Source organism: Myiozetetes cayanensis, unplaced genomic scaffold (assembly GCF_022539395.1).
Source record: "Myiozetetes cayanensis isolate MyiCay16 unplaced genomic scaffold, myiCay2020 scf6-25, whole genome shotgun sequence".
NCBI classification, from domain to species: domain Eukaryota; kingdom Metazoa; phylum Chordata; class Aves; order Passeriformes; family Tyrannidae; genus Myiozetetes; species Myiozetetes cayanensis.
The window spans coordinates 28,012,134-28,033,507 of NW_026087853.1; the positions used below are offsets into that span (position 1 = coordinate 28,012,134).

The 21,374-nt window shown below is 36.9% G+C and overlaps 1 protein-coding gene across 3 annotated transcripts in view; it reads left to right on the forward strand.

Moving 5' to 3' along the window:
- STXBP6 (syntaxin binding protein 6) overlaps positions 1-21,374 on the forward strand; it is a 117,458-nt gene that overhangs the window by 34,282 nt on the left and 61,802 nt on the right. Inside the window, exon 2 of one of the 3 annotated variants that reach the window (XM_050334914.1) lies at positions 3,949-4,132. In XM_050334914.1, coding sequence (XP_050190871.1) covers positions 3,979-4,132 — 154 coding nt within the window. In that variant the 5' untranslated portion in view covers positions 3,949-3,978. Of the gene's footprint in view, positions 1-3,948; positions 4,133-21,374 lie in introns of those variants that run through there. The other 2 variants (XM_050334915.1, XM_050334916.1) reach the window with 2 other exon arrangements.

The following is a 21,374-nucleotide window of genomic DNA, read 5'->3' on the forward strand; positions in this document are numbered from 1 at the left end:
TTGCCTTTAATTGCTGTCCTCTCATACACTTCCAGAGGAATAGTCAGCTGTTCATAGGAGTAGTTTTTAGTGATAGAAATGTGATGGAGAAGAACTGTAGTAAAGAAAGATGTGAGAAGATGCAAATGAGCAGCGCATTGCAGGCACTTTTTCAAAGCCGCACAGGAAGATTCGCTCTCGGTGTTTCTGTTGTGCGCTGGGCGCACAGTGTAAATGCTGATGTCCTGTTCCATAATGTTGTGGCAGATGGACTGAAAAATCACAGGAGGAAAATTTGTAATAACTTGAGTGGAATTAAATATGTAGGACAAAGAACATGAAGTGGGAAGTGCAGTCTCTCTTTAAGGACTCTTACATTTATTGGAACCTGTATATCCCTCTTGCTTCAAAGAGGTAAATGTTGTAAACAATGCATTGTCACGCAGTGCTCAGAGATCCTCCAGTAAAAGTCTCTTCTTTAAGTCGTTTTTTATTTAAGTACAGGGGAAAAAGTTTGTGTTCCAGTATGTGAGTTTATATGGGCCGTCAGTGGAAACTGCTGATGAATTTGTCCTGGAACGTGCGCCAAGAAAAAATATTACTGTGTAAAGAAGTATGTGTATACTACATGAAGTTGTGCATGTACAGGCAGTGAGGATTTTTTGTGGGAGTAGGGGTTTTGTTGGAGAATGTGAAAAATTGAGACTTATTTGTATTCCTTGAGCAAGTCTTCCATTTTATTTTTTTTTTTTTTAGTAAAACTGAGAAAGATTGTATTATGTCACCCTGTGAAAAAGAGGAATAGTGGAATGTTTTACGTATTTAAGCAATGGTCTTTTGCACAGATCCATTACTAAATAGGGAGAAGGTTGCTTATTCAAATTCAGCTGCTGATTTTTTGACCTATGAAAAATTACTTCATCCAACCTACAATGACATCTCAATCTCAGAAGTCTGTTTGTACACAGGCACAATTGGTTGTTTTCTTCTTTAAATAAATAGGCTTTTCTGGTTTGTGTTAGCGTGAGTTTTCACATTAGATTTGGCAGTCGTGTCAAGTACACATTGTGTTAGATTAATTGCTTGAATATGCTATCTGAAGCTGTTGTAAACCAAAGTACAGGAACAGAAGGATCACAACCTCCAAGGTGCAGTCAGTGCATGCTTTAGTTGGAGGTTCCAGTTACAATGTTTGGTATCTACTGTGTGTGTCGGTGTACAGCTTCTGGTTGACATATATAAAATCAGCTTAACCATAAAGCCTGTGACAGCATGAAGCAGTAAACTGCAATGTTGGATTGTTCTATGTTTTATCTTCTGTGCCTGCATGAAACAGGAGTTTTAATTTGTCTTGCATACCATGTTGAACTAGACTTTAAAGTTTTATTTGCATGTTGATTGTGCATAAAAGCACTTGCATAAGAGATAGGGATGAGTGTATATAGAGAGAGTTATGAAATCTCCTAGGTTTGCATTTATTTTAGTTATTGCATATGTGGTTGACATTCTAGTTTCATGCTGTAAGTTGCAGTGCACAAATACAGTAAAATTATTTGGAAAATCTATGAAACTGTATTTGGATAGTGTCTCTTGTTTGTTTGACTTGCCTGTTGTTCAGCAGTCTTATCAAATGCAGTGAGACATCTTACTTTTAATATCCTTAAAGTGAACCTTGAAAAACAATATGTAAGTTTTGAAGTTATAAACCAGTAACATTTTCTGATACTGTAGGTAGTGAAAACTTTCATTCTCTCTTAATCCAGGAAGTCTTTACATCACTGAGTATATCTTTGGAGTTACACTTTATCTCGCAGTGCATGAACATTAAGAAAATGTCTGAAAACATCTATTCAGCAACTTGGATTTAACAGTATCAGGTCATTGCAATCTGGAGAGCACTTTTTCAGTAGAATGTCACTGGAGTGTATTTTTACCTGACAGCATTTATATGTGTTTTCCAAAAACTATTTATTGAAAATTTTCTAAGCATAGGAAGGTCTGGAATTGAAGTTATTATTGTGAAAATTATCAGTCTCTATCTCAGTCAGGAGGAAGTTTGTGTATTTAAATCCATTGTCATATACAGTGGTCTTGAATTTAAAAAAAAAAAAAATTCAACTCAAAAACTAGTTGGAATATGCTAGCAGTTCACATGCTGGTACAAGTTATTCTTCAAATATTTCTATAATACAGAAGTGGAGAGAAGTAGGGTATAATGAATGCAAAAACAACCTTTTCTAAATAACTATCAGGTAAATTTATTCTTTTACTTCTCTTTTTATTCAATGTATTTGTTATTAAAGGACAGGTTAATTTACATGTCAGGAGTTACCCTGTCAGGAGCTGCTCATTCTTTTCTTCCTTTGAAATCGGTCTGGATTTTTCTTTTAATGGGGCCAATTTTTAAATGCAGTTGATTTCTGTAAAGGTGTATGTAAAGTTACCTCATGCTAAAATGTCAGAATTCAAATACCTCTTTGGTAGATAACTGAGGTATACTGTTACAGATTATTTTGGCTCAGGTACTGTTTCCCAAAATTAGTAGGTGGTGAATTTGGTTTTAATTAAGTTGTGTTGTGTCACATATCAATGAATATAGCTTTCCCCCCCCCATCCCATTTTTTAAAAAATAAGTGAATATCATAAATAGTGACAACAAAATGTTGAGACTGAAAGTGTTAAGTACTTTTCTGGTAGTATGCACAATAAAAATAATAAATCCGTGACTCTCTTGATTTCATAATCTAATTTGTCTGCAATTTATTTATGTTTATTTAAAATTGTGGCAAATATCAAATAATCTCACAGGCCGAATTACTGGATTCAGTAGTTCAGACCTTAAGATGATCTTACTCATACTAAGAAAGCAAAGGATGTTGAAAAGATATCTTGGCTTGAAAGCCTTTAATACAGAAATGTAGAATTTAATGTATATGTATTGGAGTGTCATTATATTTGAACAATAAAGGTGGCATTTAACGATTTCCATGAGTGTGGCCTGTGTACGTAGTGTAATATTTCAATGCAGAACTAACTGGAGTTACAGCTGTGGTGCTATTTACACAAAGAACCTATTAATATGCCCTCTCAGTTTTCTCTCTTTTAGCTGTGGTCAGATTGAACTTTATTTTGCGGGACGCACATGAATAAGCAGCTTCCCTCCTCCTTCCCTCCCTGTTCTCTACAGTAATTTTTTTCTCTCCAAGTGTCTCTCCTAAGTTGACTGTGTTGTTTCCTTATGAAACACACTGAGGAATTGACCTGGGTCAAGATAACTTAGCAGAAAAGTAGAGGTGTGGTTTTGTGTGCCTTAACCCTGATGGTTTCTCTGACATTGTTTCCTGTGCAGGTGCCCAGTTTGTAATTACAGAGGAATTGAGGGGATGAGGTGTTTTAGCAAGAGGTGCCAAAGCAAGAGGTGCCAGAGCTGTGTACTGTACAGTCAAGTACTGTCACCAAGAGCAGTGCTTGGAACAGTCTTACCATATCTGGAACAGTCTTACCATATCTGAAGTTTTCTATAGCTTCTGTGAATGTGACTTGTCTGCCAGCACAACCACAGCGCTCCTTCCCTATGCCCTTGCAGTGTTTTCCCTCTCTGTGTGGGACATAATCTGAATTTTTCTCCAGTTGTCAGAGGGGGAATTAACGAAACTTTTATGCTGCATGAAGTTGCAGGGTGTTTCTCTGAGAAGATTTTGCAACGAATCGTAGTTCTAGTGTGAATGGCTTCTGCCCAAAATAAGCCTAGTTAGTTTAAGTAAACTTAAATGTGGAGAGCAACTTCAGTGAAGATGCTTGAATAATTTGAAAATTCTGCCTCTAAGAATGTGAAATGACCTTCTAAATTCTTTGAATCATTAAAACCTTTATTTGAAACTCAGGGCTTTTAATGCTCATGTAAGTTAACTGGACTTTCACATACTTCAGAGTTTCTAATATTGTTTTATGTCTATGGTTTTATTTTAGAGCAGCAGTCTGCTATACCTGTGATCTACAATGAATGCCAAATCTGCAATCAGCAAAGAAATTTTTGCCCCTCATGATGAAAGGATGCTGGGAGCCGTTCAAGTGAAAAGAAGGACAAAAAAAAAGATTCCTTTCCTAGCTACTGGGGGTCAGGGTGAATATTTAACATACATCTGCCTGTCAGGTAAGATTAATGACTTGGGTATCTAGTGATCTGTTTAGGCTTATCTTAGTTTAATGGATTGGATGTCATCTGTAGCTATAAAGAACTGGGTGATTCAAATCTTAATAAATGTAATCAGAGAATTATAGCACTTATAGCTTTCATTTTGCAGAACCACATGCTCAAGGCTATTAATATTTATACAGTATAATAAATTGAACAGGTGGTTTCATTGTTTAAAAAAAGACTAAGTGTTCTCTCACAGCATAGCTGCAAAGCATGAACAAATAGAGTATTTGGTAACAGTCTTTCCATATTGAAATTAAGATATTTCTTAGAAGGATGAACTTTTCAGGATATTAAAATGGCATACAGTTTTTTATATGCCATGTTTCAATGTCTGACAACTGAGCATGTGTGAATACCTTTGGTATTCTATGGTGATTTAGTTACTTAGGATTTTAGGCATGTCAGTTGCTCCCTTTGAGTGTGTGCATCTTGCTGGAAGTACAACTAGTGGTCAGAGGAAGAAGCGCTCTATGAATCTCAGAAGACTGCAATTATTTTTGGACTAAATGAAGGATAGTGCTTCATAGACTCTTTAAAATTTTATTTTTTTAAACTATGTTAAAACTTTCAAAGCATAGGAAGTAAACCCCAGTGACCCTATGACTAACACATCACACACTGCTCACAAAATGTACATTTATCGAATGAGATGTTATTTGTCTGCATATATGCAAATGCTTATGTTAAAATACAAGCTGCAGAGAATATGCAAGTACATATTGAGGTCAGTGACACAAAACAGAAGACTTTTCATATTCAGCTGAGTGTTCTGCTTGTCGTCATAGGATCATAGAATATCCTGAGTTGGAAAAGAGTCACAGGGATCATTGAATCCAACCCCTGGCCCTGCACAGGGTTACCCCAAAAATGGCACAGTCTGATAGCATTTCCTAATGCTTCTTGAACTCTGGCAGTTTTGGTGCTGTGACCAGTTCTCCTGGGGGCCTGTTCCAGGGCTTTAACACCTTCTGAGTAAAAAACCTCCTCCTGATATCCAACTTAAACCTTCCCTAACACAATTTGACACCATTCCCTTGGGTCCTGTCAGTGGTCACCAGAGAGAAGAGATCAGTGCATGACCCTTTGCTTCACCTCATGAGGAAGCCGTGGACCACAATGAGGTCTCCCCTGAGTGTCCTATTTTTTAGGCTGAACAAACCAAGTGACCTCAGCCATTCTTCCCACATACAGAGGTTCAAGGAAGGGTTTGAAAATTGATTCACTTAGGCTATTCCCTAGACTTGTGGTTGAGGTACTCTGTTGGATGTAAGGATTGCAGGTTTCAATCCTCTCAAGTTGTAGCGAAAACTCAATCTAGGTCTCCTGTCTCTTAAAGAAATGTTCAAATCACTAACCTTTTGAAGCAAAACTCACTTCTTCCTTTCAAAATTCAATTTTTTAAATGTCAGTCCAATTTTTTTTTCTAAGTTGTCTTCCATTAAATCATGTTCTGGATTTGTGCAGTAAGTTTTGGAATACACAGGTGTTTGATACCCTTGTTCATGGTTGAAGGTTAGAGATGTGATGTGTGCTTATAATTTTCACTAGTCTACCTCTATTCAATAGATGGGGTGTATGTGTGTGTGTGGGGGGGTTGTTTTGGTTTTTGTTTGTGGTTTTTGTTTGTTTTGGGTTTTGTTGGTTTTTGTTTGGTTGTTTTTAATTTCCGTTCTGGAGAATTTAGCCCTTCTCCATCTCCTGCACCCCATATTGATGTGTAGTAGCTATCATGGATTTTAAGACATTGAATGATCTTGAATGCATCTATTGTTTTTCTGCAGCAGGATAGCGTATTATGAGTAAGGAAGAAACAGCAAATGTCCTGACTTGAGCAGAGTTTGTCACTGATGATAAAGAGAAGCATTCAGGATCTAAATAAAACTACTGTGTGGCAGGCACTGAAAAGCTTCATAGTGGTATTGCAAGAACCCTCACATGTGGCTCACTGTTAGTGGGGTTTTTCATGGATCTGAGACCAGGTTTTTTGTTTATGTTTATAGATTATATTATGAAAAGTACAGTATGAGTGGTAATTTCAGTAGGCAACCAAGTGACTAGGGAGAGAACTGCCTGGCTATGTTTGTGTTTGGTGCCAGAATTCCAAACAGTCTGTTTAGAAAGATGATGCAATTCAATAGGGTCAAGTGCGATTAGTTATTTACTTGGGAATCATCAAAGGCACAGAACCAAACATTAGGGAGCAACTGTTTCTGCTACTGTGTTTAAAAGAAACTGTGACAAGGATAAACTGATTTTTTGCTATTCCTGATGGCTGTGAAGCAAGAAGTTATGTTAGAGATGAAGAAGAAGGTTCACTTCAGTTAGAGTAAGTTAATGTGGGTGTGACAGTTTTGCCCCAAGCAGTCTATCTTGGGATAACAGAATATGTTTGATGACCTTCCTTTTTTGATGTGATTCAGTACAATGAAGCAGACACAATGGTGGCTAGCTCTGGATTTGTGTTTACATTTCAAGAAACTCATACTTTAATGCCGAGTGTTGCAACATCTTTCATGGAAACACCTTTATTGGCCTTTGACTCTTGTCCCATTTTTTCCAGGTTTGCTATGTATTAGGTAAACATAGTGACTGGAATATCTCTGTGTTCGTAGTTTCCTTGGACTAATTCAATTTGGCCTTTGCTAAACGGGGTTTGATAATTTACTCTTTAGAACTGAATTTCTAGGTTGAAAGAATACATGTAGAAACTGGCTCCTTAAGGGATATAAATATTCGAGGATATAAAATATCTTGTCTAGTTGTAATTTTATTCAAAGCATGATACAGGAAATAAAACATCAGCCATTGTGATAGCTACTTTTACTTACTGCTCAGTTTGTAACTGAAAAATTGTATGAATTGTTGTAATCAAAATTCAGTGTTTTCAGTGTTGAATTGAAAATACATGCTATCATAATTGTTGTTTATTTGCATTTTTGTAAGCATGGATAGAGGTGCTGAGCAGCCCTTAAGCCTCAGAAATAGGATAGTGAAGCACTAAAAGCATCAAATACTGAACAGAGCAAGATGGAAGAATAAGGCAGATTCTTCCTTAAAATTGGTATTTGAAGTATGTACTGTATTTTTTTTACTTTACTTTACTTTTACTTTATTAAATACTGAATTGGTTAGAAAGAAATATTCATTAATGCTCCAAAGTGGTATACCTAAAGCTTGTAATCTCAAAGTGGAGACACATAAAGTTAAGAAAGCTATAACAAACCTGCTTGACAGACTGGTGGAAACGAAGCAGCTGGGTTACCTGCAGCCTTCTAGCCTGCTGTAGTGGAGGGGCTGGCCAAGTTAAACAGGCAAACAGAGCCAAGACAGATCTTTGGGAAGTTATTTAGTTGAAGAACAGCAAGAAATGAGTAGACAGATGGGAAACAGAGGTGGGGTGGCTGTAGGCGGAACAGAGAAAACGAAAACTAGGATTTTTTTTTTTTTAATGCAGAAGACTTAACACAGAGAAAAGACAAGAAATTCAAAGCTGAAAGTGGGTATTTATCACCTCCTCCACACTAGCAGACCTAGTGATAGTTATTGGATCAGATCTAAGTTTTAATTTTGTCATCATTGTCTTATATAATTGAAACATAATTGTTTAAAATAGTTCCTAGCCTTATTTAGAATTCTGAGTTAAGTATAAAATACTTAAAAGGTCACTTGGGAAATATAGGCCGTTGGCCTACTTGCTTGTGCACAGTTCTGTGTTATTTCCTTTGATACCCTAGCATTACATTTTTTAAGTAACTTCTATTATTTAAAAGGGTTTTTTATATTGTAGTGCATTGGAAGTGTTCCAGTTTGTACACATGGATGTGGTATTGACCTTTCAGGGTTAAATATCTGTTGCATTTGCAGTGAACTGAGCGAACCAGATGGTTCCTCTAGATCTTGAATTCCTGTGTGTCATAGAACTGTAAGATAAGGTTGCACCAATCTTTGTAGTCCTACTGAAATGCTTGGGATTAGAGCATAAAGCTCAAGTTCTTTAAAGCTGGAAGTGAAACTATTCCCCTCTTTTCCCCACTATTATGACTTTAATAGTGTTCTTTCTTTACCGTCTCCAAATTCATTTAGCCTATTGTCAGTTCAGGGTTTTTTTGAGTGGCTTTTATGCAGAAGTACAATCTGTCAAGGATGGTGGCAGAAAAGCCAAAAGGAAATGCCAAGAAATCATAAGAAATAATACACAAAAATAAGATGCACATGCTGGGGAGAGTGTGTTGGGGGCTTTGCTGTCTTTAAAAGTTAACTTTATTGACTGTATCACAGACTTGTTCAAAAGATAGTCAATAACTTAGAAAGCTGTTTGCATTTACCATGATAAACCTTTGTGGTTTGGTTTGATTTCCCCACACTTCTGTTTTTACAGAGAGACAGAGACTTGGTTTATGAGCTTAAATAGTTCTGTGACTATCCTCATTTATGCACTTACAGCTGATATCTTACCACACTACTCAGTTACACTTCCAACATGAGCTTTTGTACTCTTGATTTTTTTTTTTTGGCTGTAGAGTCCATGGTACCATGAAGTTGTTTTTCCAATTACAAATTTATTGTTCCTCCTGTACTGGCTGTTCGTGGAATAGAATGTTACCCAGGAATGACCTATATCTCTTGCTCCTTTTAAGGTCACTTGATGTGGCTACCAGAAATTGGCTGTAATTTCATGGTGAATTCAAGGACAGGTTAAGTGCAATTGAATTTTCAGCATGGTGGCTGAACCGAAAATTGGAAAGTAGTGAGAAGGAACTTGATATCAAAGGAATTCAGTTTTCTCCTAGTGTGCTCTTATTTTCTATTTGAGTTCTGCTACTATAATGAGGTGACAATCTACCAATTTATTTTCTGTATTTTCTTCTTGAAGAAAACATCCAATTTTCGGGAGCTTGTAATGCAGACAATTCTCATGTTTCCTGTTCAGGACATGAGAAACCATAGTAAATTTCATTTTCCACCTACTTTCATGGAGAATGTTGTATTTGTCTGCCCATAGGGTGTATTAATGTATTACTCAGTATTTTTTGGGGAGGGGATAGTGGGTGACGATGGTATTTTTCCTCTGTGTAAATGCTGTATTAAGGAGTGAGAATGATACTTCAGCGTTCATGATACTCACCTTCAGCTGACCCGCCTAGATGTGAGAGTCTTCATTGAATATTTAATTATTTATGCAAAATAGGACATGATTGACATGAGAGATTCGATCAGCCCAGAAGAACACACATACTGAAGGGTGGTCTAGTCTTCTGCAACCTGATCAGCCACTTGAAGGCAGCTGCAGACCAGTTGTGCTGCTTTCCCTGGCCCCACACACCCAAATTGGCACTGCAAGCTTAACATCTAGGACTAGATTGGGATGTTCAGTCACAGCAAAAAACTTCTGGTACGTATACTTAATACTGCCTATTGCAGATGTTGGCTTTAACATAAAGGCTCATATTCTGTCCCTTGGAAGACAAATGTTAAGTATTCCTATATCTTGGATGAGTTCCTTGAATGTTAACCATTGGTATAAAAAGTGTGGCTACCATCACCAATTCTCTGCCTAACACTTAGCATTTTAACTGAAAATACCTGATAAAACTTCCTGATGTCCAGCAGAGAAACTATTCCAGAATTCAAGGGAGAGGACTCTACAATGCAGAAAATGTAGAAAAAAAAAATTCTTATCCTTCTTTATTAGCTTTATTAATGTCAAAGTTAAGATATGTTGGAGATTTTCTTCAGTTGGCTAGTGATCCCTAAAACCTTCTGGTTGTGCAGAGTCATTGTCTGCTTTTGCTTCAAGTTACTCAGGGATAAAACTTGCACAGATACTGTGCAAATTTTTCATTCATGTTGACTAAGTCAAAGTCATACAATTTGGTAGTGAGTGGAGTTACACTGATGTAACATTCTGTAGTTCCAGTCTAATGGCAACTTCTGTTTGTTTATTCCTGGATTTCCATGGACTGATGCCTCTGACTGCCTTGCAAGTGCTCACTGAAGTTTTTTACCATTGCTCATGCAGCTGGTCTCATGCAGATGTGTGCTCTAGAATGTCTAGACATGAGAAACACAAACAGCTTCGGTTGACTTTTATTCCCGTGAAGCCATTACAACTAGGATTACAATTGTGAAAAATAAAGTACAGTGATGAAGATGCTAGGAGGAGAACCTTTTTTAAATAATAAGAATAGCAAGTCATTGCAATAACTAGCTATAAGAAGTTATATAGTTTGCCATTTGGAAAGAAGCTATGGAAGCATGCCAGGAATGCCATTTAAGGTGACTGGTTTTGCCTTTAGGATAACAAGATGCTCTGAGAGATCACTTGAGTTTACTTGTGTGTGTATATATATATATATACACATATTTAATTTTTTTAAAAATACAGTATTACATAGGTTAATTTTTTTCTAGACTTGCTTCAACACAGAGAGGAGAAATATCAATAATTTTACTATTTTCTTAGGAATAAACTCCTGTTATTTTTCCCCCCATTCTACTTCTGGGTGCCTTTTGATATGCTTACATTCTGTGTTGGTGTATACCTGTGTAAAGTGTAATCATACTAAATTATTTTATTTTTATTCAGTCTTCATACAGTAATTGTTTTACCACCAGTAAGTAAGTAAATATACACAAATATTGTGTATATGACCTTCATATGCTGTTTCATATATGCTGCATCATGTCCACATGTCCATTTTCATTTCTTGGTATTTTTCAATTTAAAAAACTGTGAAACAATTTTGTGGTTGTGAACTGTCTGTATAAAACTTAGTTGATAATTGAAACTCATAGAAGACATTTGAATACTCTGTCCTTCTACCCATGGTGCAGTCTTGAAAAATCAGCTTTACTCATCTGGTATGCTTTTTACCTTGAAACTTTTCAATGTTTGGATGGTGGAATAGCCTCATTCCACTTTCTTCTTGGCTTTGCTCCATTAATTTAAAAAAAAATTATTTGATCATTCCAGGGCTTATCTGTTCTACTTAATGAGATAATGCCTTCTTGGGGTTCTGTATGGGGCAGATTACTCTATTTTCTTTACCACTGGGTATGTTTTAGACTGGTGCTCATATTTGTAGCTAGCGAAGTTATTTCCAGTAGTGGTATCAAATTCAAAAATTTTATTAAATGCTGTGCAAAAAACCCACCATGCTTACTGATTGTAAGGATTACTATAAAGGCAATTTCTTCATAATGTCAATTCTCAGTTGGAAAGTGTGTTTACAACATCAAATACGCAAGAATGATTATGACCTTTCATGGGTGGGTACAATTTTCTCCTTATTAGCATCGCTTTGGAAGTCAACCTGAGTGGAGTTAAAATCCTTTCTAAAAGCATTAGGACTCTTGATCACCCCTACCTTGTCTTTACCAGGGTTTCTCTGAACCTTGATTAACCCTCACAGGAGCTGGGACGAGTTCTGTGATTCTTCCTCTACCTTTACATCCCCTTTTGAAATAGCTACCTAAAAATTAATTAAAAGGTTTTGGTTAAAATTTTTAAAATTATATAAATTTTATTGTTTTAAAATTAAGGAAATAAAAATTTATCTATACAGAGGCATAGTATTATCATCAGCCTTTCTGTGGAGTGAACTAAGGCCTGTTACGACCTTGAGGTTTTTTTTGTTCTATGGGAAATAAAAAATAAAAGACATTTTGGACATTATCTTCTTTAATAGGAGCCTCTAGTCTTGCATGTGGGTTGCTTTGGGTTAGCTGGGGTTTTTGCATTTTGTTTGAAGCAACAAGCTTTGTATTGTTTTGCGGTGAAAATTCAAATATTTTTTTTTTTTTTTCCAGAACAGGGAGCTAAAAAAAAAAGCCAAACAAACTTCTCTTTCCTCACTGTCTCATCTTGGTCATGTCTTCTTTAAGGTGAAGATTTAATTGTTAGGGTATCTGTAGGGCAAATGAATGTCCAGCTTCTCTTGCTGTGTGCTCAATGACCTATATTCACTGTTCCAAACTGTCCCTAAGTTGGATAAAGGAGAGCACTGCTGTTTTTTGAATTGTTGCATAATAACATGGTTACATTCACGTAGTGTACTCCATGTGTCTAAAGAAATATATATTAAATGTACACAAACGTATATAGCTTCCATCTACTCTTAGCTGCTCCCCCCAGGGCTGTAGATATTGTTTCCAGTAATGCTGAATGTAACTGGTTGGGCTCAGGCATATCCCATGTGGCAGCTTGGAAGACTGGCAGCACAGACAAAGGTAATACTTGTCTCACCAGCCTCTCTGGTGCATCACAGCTCAGTGAATTTGCTAGGATGATCATTTTGTGTGCAGTACTCATATTAAATTTTCAAAATATAATTGCCTTCATCTATGTCTAATAAATGATTGTGATACTGAATACACTTCTTAACCAGGCCTCTTTTCCTATCTTTGTCAGAACGTGCTTTGTCTTTGTTAGGTATTTCTGATATTTTAACTCTGTGGTTCCCACAAGAAGTTTTAGAAGGCCAAATATCACTTGCTTGTAATGATAATAATTGCCATTATGTAGGAAAAATTTAAAAATCTGAAGTCATGTTAAAGGTCTTTGAAAAACAAAATTGGTGGCTCTTGAGTAGAAGCCAGATTAAACTTCTGTTCTTCATTATTGATTTTTCTCTATTTATTGAAGTAGAATAGGGCAAGTGATGAACTGGATTGGAGGGTAGCTTGCATTTATTGATCGTGTCCAGAATAATACCCTTAATATGTCTTGATGGTCTGATTCCTCCTGACTGAGTTGTCCAACTTAATGTAACCAGTCTTTCTCACAAGAATCTTGTTTAGGAGGGCATCTTGCTACAGCAAAGCTGCAGAATTACACATTTGAAAGCATTAGTCTAAGATTAGTGTGTTTGGGTTTTGTTTGGGTTTTTTTCTTCTTCTTAAGGTGGAGAAAGAATGTATGTGTGCTCCTCTGCATCTTCCCAATACAGTACTTGATCTAATTTACATGCAGGAAATAGCATAAGAATTGCAAGCTGAAGGTGTGCAGTTATGTGTCTGTTGTTCAGCTCTTTTTTTTTTCTCTTCAGAATAAAATTGTAGCAGGTTGTTAAAGCTTAATAGTCTATTGTGCATCAGTGGAGTTCCCTGGGGTGCTCAGTATTGGATCCAGTCCTGATTAATATCTTTATTTATAACGTTCTGAATGAGGGGATCGAGTGCATCCTTAGTAAGTGCACAGACATCACTAAGTTGGGCAGTAGTACTGATTTACTGGAGGGTAGGAAGGCTCTGCAGAGGGACCTGGACAGGCTGGATCAACTGATTGAGGCCAATGGTATGAGGCTCAGCCAGGCCAAGTGCTGGGTTATGCACTTGGGTCACAACAACCCTGTGCCCTCCTACAGGCTGGGGGAAGAGTGGCTGGAAAATTGCCCAGGGGGAAAGGATCTGGAGGTGTTGATTGACAGCTGGCTAAACGTGAGCCAGCAGTGTGACCAGGTGGCCAAAAAGGCCAGTGGCATCCTGGCTTGTATCAGCAATAGTGTGGCCAGCAGGACCAGGGAAGTGATTGTCCCCCTGTACTCGACACTGGTGAGGCCACACCATGAGTCCTCCTTCTAGTTCTGAGCCCCTCACTACAAGGAAGACATGGCGGTGCTGAAGTGTGTTCAGAAAAGGGCAACAAAGTTGGTGAAGGGTCTAGAGAGTAAGTGCTCTGAGGAGTAGATGAGAGAGATGGGGTTGTTTAGCCTGGAGAGAAGGAGACTCAGGAGTGATGTTGCTCTCTACAACTACCTGAATGGAGGTTGTAACGAAGTGGGTGTTGACCTCTTCTCCCAGGCAACTAGCAACGGGACAAGAGAACATAACTATGCCAGGGGAGCTTCGGACTGGACATCAGGAGGAATTTCTTCACAGAAGAGGTTGTTAAACGTTGGAATGGGCTGCCCCGGTTGGTGCTGGAGTCACCATCCCTGGTGGTGTTCAAGAAAAAACTGGATGTGGCACTTGGTGCTATGGTTTAGTTGACAAGGTGGTGTTTGGTCAAAGATTGGACTCAATGATCTCAGGTCTTTTCCAACCTAAATGATTCTGTGACTCTGTGATCACTTTGAGTTTTATTAAAATGATGTGTCAATCCAAAGAACTTTTGTTATTAATGTTGCCTTCAGTTTTATTCAGACTTGATCTTTTGGAATTGCTTTTCCCTCCACCACATAAGAACTCCTTAGAAAAGTTTCCCATATCTCAAATGAGATCATCTTGGAGAAATTAAAAAGGAAAAAATGGGAGCAAAACAAAACTGTAGAAAACTTGATGGGAAAAGTGAGGTATCAGATCTGTTTATTTAGTAAGATGTAAATTTGCAGTAGTTAAAAGTAATAGGTTTAATATTTATAAATACAAAGCCTGTTTTGATGCAGTAAGTTTTTATGCATGAACAAGTTGATTGTGAAGCTGTGCATTGGAAGTTCTACAGTGGGAGCTGTTAGTTGCCCCATTCATCATAAAGAAAGCTTGATGAGGTTGGACTTTGTAGCCTTTTTACATGGAAGTATGCAAAAATTACTGTGAAGGCTTACATAAAGTAGTTATGTTGAAGACTCCCTTTCCTATCTCCAGGTACAGAAGAGGATGGGGGCTCTGGAGAGCTTTTTCAATTTGTAATTACTTGTGCTGGGTAGGTTTGTGTTCTTAAAGAGTACCTTACATCAGTGAGTACAGTGTATTTCAGTGCCACATTTTGCCCAGAACATGGCAGATGCTTGCATCAAGTTTAATGCCAGGTTGAAGTGTTTGAATGTCATGGTGTCTTTGGAAAGGGTTTGTTCATTCTTTTTCCAAGTGAGGCTTTTGGCAGTGTTTGTTGCTATCTTGTGATAAAAATGCAGAGCTAGAAGTAAGGCTGTACATAACAAATTTGCATGATAGCTCTTCCTTCAAGTTGAAGTACAGCAACCATGCATGTAAGACCTGTGTGAGTATCCCCTAATTGCTAGCTTTGGCAGAAGCTATTCTTGTTTAACCATAACAGTTAAAACCAGTGCATTTTTCTCTGAAGCTAGGATTCATTTTGAACAGTTTTCTTAGTTTTCATGATGCTGGAGTGTAGTATGCGTAATACCCTGACTCACTGCAATATGGATTGTTGAACTTGAATCATACTGGGCAGAAAACATCTGGATTGTTCCCTTGCCATTGTATTTCAGAAAGTATTTCTGTCGATTGCTGTTTAGATCTGCTCTTAGAAGCAATATCATCTTGTGAAGAAAATCAGGAGTTCTGTTTCTCTCTGACCAGTGCTTACTGTATTACAGACTCTTTTAGTAGATAAACATCAGATTAAAATCTTATCCTTTTGTAGTACTCCAAGCTGTATGAGTCAAATCCTGTAAGTTTTCACCATACATCTGACCTTTAAAGACTGTACTATCAAATGATTTCCAGTGCACAGCAGCACATAAGAAGTACTTAACAAAGGAATTGCTAAACCAATTAGAATACTACATCAAGCTTGTCTATCATTAGGTAGGTTATATTGTTGCCTTGACAAAGAAAAAGATGAATAATACAGTCCTGATCTCTAAATATTTTTTGTTTGGAACTGCAATCTGTAAAAAATCCTTTTAAAGCAAGTTAAATAGGAAAAGAACAGGTCAGAACGGATGCTTGATTCTTCTGGTGTGTTTTGTCTTTATCCCTCAGATTATCCAAACTACCACAGGAGCTCAGACACTGATTAAGTAGCAAGACATACCTATAAAACACAGTAGGGAGGGAATTAATTAATGAACTAATTCTGTCCAATCTTCCTTCACTGGTATAATATCCGAAGATTTCAGACTGTAGCAATAAAAAGAAGCTCATGATCTCCTGTAGGCATGTATATGTGCTTCAGTAAACAATTGCTCTGCGTTTACAGCAGGCATTGTTTTTTCTCCAGTCTATTTGCCTTGAGATTTTTACGTAACTTGGCTTTTGTGCCCTGATAATGCATATCCTAACAAGAAGGAAAAAACAACATATGAAGGGTGGGGAGGCTGAGAGAATATAAACTATGCAAAGTTTTGTTGGCCTTGTATCAGGGAGGAGCCTACACATTTGTCCAAGTTAAAACAATCTCTAGTAACTGTTTAGTTGGAATAACTTCATAGAGAAAGTCTGACACACCCTGTGAGCTGCTCTTCTGTTCTGTTAGAGCTCAGCAGCACACAGCAACTTTCAGTAGCCTCAGGGAATGACCAAGTTAAAACCACACCAATTCTCCAACATTAGTGTTTTAAGGAAAACTTCATTTAGGTAAAATTTTTAGGGTCTGGGTCTGAGATAACTTTATAATACTGTGGAACGTATTCTTTAGGCAGTGAAATTCTTTAGGCAGTTTTAGCCTCTAATTTAAACAGTTACTGGAAAATTAAGCGTCTAGTTCTCCTTTCATATTTGTCTCCTTGGACATGCCCGCAGAGCACAGGCTCAGCTGGAAGGGAAGCTGCAACATAAACTTCTTGCTGGATGAAATAACTAGTAAATGCTTTTCATGGACAAATATGATACCAGCCCCTGCTGTGTTAGTTTTCCTAAATCTCTGTCTTGTGTCCCTCTGTGGAACACAGTAGTGGTTTTCTGTGAGTCAATCAATGACTTGGAAGAGAGAAGAATTGTTAAAAGAATATCCTTTTATTTGTAGCAATAGAAGTGTTTACAAAGCGTATTTAAAGCATTTACACAAAATATACTTTTTCTGAGTGAGGTGAAAATTGGAAGCTGAAATAAACAAAAGCTTTCAACCTCCAGTTATTATATTTGTTTACTCACATTAATGACATATTCCTAAAGAAAACTTGACAGTTCAAGTGTCTGGGAATATCTAAAGTTCTCTAAAATAATGACAAGATTTTAGACAGCTGAAATTTATTGAATTTACTTAAAAAGGGAAAACAGCTAGGTAGAGAACACTTCTAAAAGTTCTGGAATGATTTATTTTGCGTTTGTTTTGTACTCACATATTATGGTTTCTTTTAAGAATAGTTTTTTTTAGGTTTAGCCCACATAAGTTTAGCATACCAATACATGCAAACCATCCTTCAGCTGTACTGTCTGAGGGAGTGCTGGTTGTTTGCCCAGGGTTCAGTCTGTAATGAAAAGTAGTTGGGAAGCAAAAGAACAGAAGTTGTCCTTAACTAAGGGAACACAAAATTGGAAAGGACTTGGAGAGATGCTTTGAAATTTGTTAGGAACTGGAAAAAGGGAGTGTTTGTACAATGGCATTAGAAAGATTCTAAACTGAAAACCACTTGACTGATAAAGCCATGAAATATTAATGTTTTCTTTGTTTGGAGTCCCAAATATTTTTTTTAATTAGGTTTTTTTTTTGTTAGTGGGTTTTTTTTTTGTAGTTTTAAGATTAAAAATCCTCTTGTCACCTGTTTCTTCCTTGCCCCCAGAGATAAAAAAAAGTAAGCAAGTTTACCTTTGGATGTGTTACCTTGAAGTATTGAATCACGTAATCATTTAGGTTGGAAAAAACTTTTTAAGATCCTTGTCAGCTAAACCATAGCACTAAATGTCATGTCCCGTTGTTTCTTGAACACATCAAGGGAAGTGTTCTGTGACTGATCTGGGTTTGTATTATTTTTAACCAAAGGTGAGGTTTGTTTGTGTTCTAGCTAAAACCTGATATAGCATAATAAAACATTTTTGTGCTCAGGTCAAATAGCTTTTGTTCTGGCCGGGGAGAAGGGTCAGGAGGGGAAGAGCAGAATGGCAAGAATCAACGCCTGCAGCTACACAAGCTGGTAGAACTACATACTTCTCTTGACTCCAGTGATGTATTGGAGCATGATCTTGCTATTTTGCAAGATAGGACTTTCAGTCTATACTGACATACTGTGAGGACTAAAGCACTTAATCACTAACTTCTTGTGGCTGTGGAGGTTTGTGATCCAGGTGATGAGAAATAACATTTTATTAAAGGCTCTAACAGCCTTTTAAATATGACAAAAATTTCCTTTGTTTACTCATCTTTCAGTCCTTGTGTTACGCTAATCAGAGAATGACAGAACAACCCAGGTTGGAAGGGGCCTTGACAGATCACCTAGTCCAACCTTTACTTGTTAAATAATATATTTTAAAAATGTAGTGTGTAGTGAGGTACTGGTGTCTTTCAGGCAGTCTGCTGGAAGGATTAAGAGCAGCAACCTCAATGGTAGAAATCTTGTCAAGAATAGTTTTAACCATTCATTTAGATAAGTAGCACAGTCTCAAAGACTTGAATGACCAGAGGTATACTACTACTGTGTACTCAAAATTTAGTGATGTGAAGAAAATCTCCTAAGAATTACTTGTATTTGTGACTTTCTACAGCTGTACTTTTTTTACTGTGTTTATCCATAACTAGGTTTTCATGCTGTTTCAACTCAGTCTTGGTAATTTTTTTAAGGGGTTTCATAAAGACTGTTCTCACCTCTGCTTCACTGTGGACCTGTTCAAATATTCATTCTTTCCATTTGCTCTTTTTTCTCTTTAAAAACCACCTGCGTGATTTTGGGGAATCAACTTGGTGTTGTGGTGGCTTTACCATTTTTGAATATTTAAAATGTCTTTACACAATGGGAAAAAAGTTTGAAGTTCCCTCTTTCTGTAAGTAGCTCCTATTTTAAAGCAAATCTGTTGTGGACAGCTTCTTTTAATCTTCTGATTTGTGGAAGTTTTACTTTGCAAGGTTTCTGTTTATAACTTCTATTTTTAAAATATTACTTTTTCTTTATAGTTAATGAATTGTGTTATTCATACATTGGTATTGCTTCTTGGAGAAATTTCAGTCACAAACATAGTTGCTTCACTTGAAGTTAATTCTTGTTTTAATTTTGCGCACTTCCTTCCTGAATGTGAATATTCACTAGTAACAAGCCATTGTCCACTTGCCGCTATTTCTGCTTAACTCAGTTTCCAGCTGTCCAGTTCTATGCAAGAATCTACCCTTTTTTGAAACAAATAAAACATAACACTGTTCCTCTTTTGTCAACCATTACTTATACCAACTTCTTCTGTTCCTAAAACAGACTAGTAATGTTGCTGATTGTCTGTTAAACTCATGTGATTATTCCCTTTTATCTTCTTGTTCTCTTTAAGGAGTCCACTTGTCTGGCTTTTCCATCTTGCAGTCAAGGTCTTTAATTCTCAATATCTCATCTGCTCTTTTGGACCATATTTTTGTTTTGCTTTGTTTTTCTCATTCCCTTTCCTTTTGTTTCTAGAATCCTGCAGCAGTTGTAAACCCAGGCTTCCGCTATGCCATTTCTGTGAAAATTTGATATCCTATCACTTGGCTTCATTCCAGGCTCAGGAGGAATCTCTTGGAGTGCATAATTCCTATTTCTTATTCTCCCTGTATGCTTTGTCTGCTTGTCCAGTTGGATGGTTTGTTTCTTTTGGGTTTTGTAAACTCCATGCTTTGTTAATGATTGTCTGTTGGGAGATCAAAAGGTATCATTCAGCTGATACTTGATTAAAGCAGTCCTGGCAGTTGCTTGTCAGCTCTGCGCAGGAAGCTTCTGCACATGGCAGAAGGGCAGAGAAATTGTTTTGGGGTTTTTTGTGGGTTTTTTTTTGGGGGGGGATTGTGTGTGGTTTTGGTTGGTTGGTTGGTTTGATTTTTTGGTTTTTGTTTGTGGTTTTGTTGTTTGTGTTTGTTTTAGTTTTTTTTTTTTTATTTTTTCGGTCATAGAGCTTGGTTTTAAAACTATTTGGAAAGAGTAAGAAGCTCACAGAATAGCAAATAAATAATGATTACTAGAGCAGTCTTGTAGATCTGCATTTTTGGCTGTGAATGAGTGCTCATTAGAACACGTTTGTGGGAACGGAGCACTGGAAATAAGTGTTTCGCATTCTTTTAAGTATTTGGGATTCAGCTGTAAACTTCTCTGCTAGTTAGCTACCTGTGCTCTGGCTTCCTTTCCACCTGCTGAAGTGTATTACTCCTTCCTTCAAGGAGAGTTTTTTGGCTTCACTGTTGTTCAAGCTTCATTCTCTTTTGCATATGAATCTCAATGGAGAGAGAATTTAGAGACTCTTCACCTCTTTTTTTTTTTTTCTTCCATAAATACTATCATGTATACATATAAAATATAGTCTACTACATTGTCCATGTGTTGAGGCTTCAGTAAACACAGGAGAGAGGAATACAAATTTATCTCAACATATACATCTTCATATGTCTTAAAATTAGCCTTTGATCTAGTTCCTCTATTTGTTATAAGTTGTCTTACAGGATTCCTTGCAAAAGAGTGCAGATAAAAATTTAGTAATATAGTACCTTATTTTTTTCTCGTAGAATGCTTTATCTCTGATAGTGTGACATGTTAATAACACAGCTTGTCAAACATCTGTATGTATATAGAAAATAAAATAAAAGAAATGCAAATTCATTGAGCGTTATAGTGCTGCCTAAGCAGACAATTCAGACAAGTTCAAGGGCTGATATTAAAATTATTTTCCTAATTGTAGAATTTTTTTTTTAAAGCATGGGGTTTTTTTTCATTTTGAGCATATTACAAATATTTAAAGGATTGGAAAGAATAGATATTCAACAAATTCTCAAAACTTAAAATAATATATGCACATGCGACTTTGTTAAGCTATGTCGTGACTATGTGCTTTTATCTGTCAAAGCAATCTGACTCAGAGTACACAGAATTTCCTAGAATAGGAATAACTTGATTGACATGTCCTTTATTTTAAGATGTTATTTTTACTGAACCAGTAGTTTTGTAATATAGTTATCAATATTCTTGAAACAAAGGCAGTTACCACCAGGTTGCTAAGTGACTATAAGCTTGCAAAAGGGGTAATTAGTACTGTAAAGAAAAGGGGTAAACTGCCCACTTCTAATGTTTCTAGTATAAAACTAAGAATTCTTGTCTAAATTTGCAGGTTCATTCTTTGACACTGATGTGGCTGCAACTTGTGTAGAAATTAGTTTTATCTCACTGAATTGTGAGTACCAAAAGATTTCTTACAAGAACCCTCAAAATCATAATGTAGCTGATTGCAGGATTACCTTTCCAAAGGTATTTTCTTGTTACCCAAAACGTTGACCAGTACTTTGTCTCGTTTTTTAAAGCAAATGGAAGCAGGATCTTTATGAGGTACAGTTGACAGGGAGTCTCAAGGGACAACTGATGCCAGACTCTGCAAGCTGTGCTCAGCATGATGTGCAGCCTCCATCACAAGG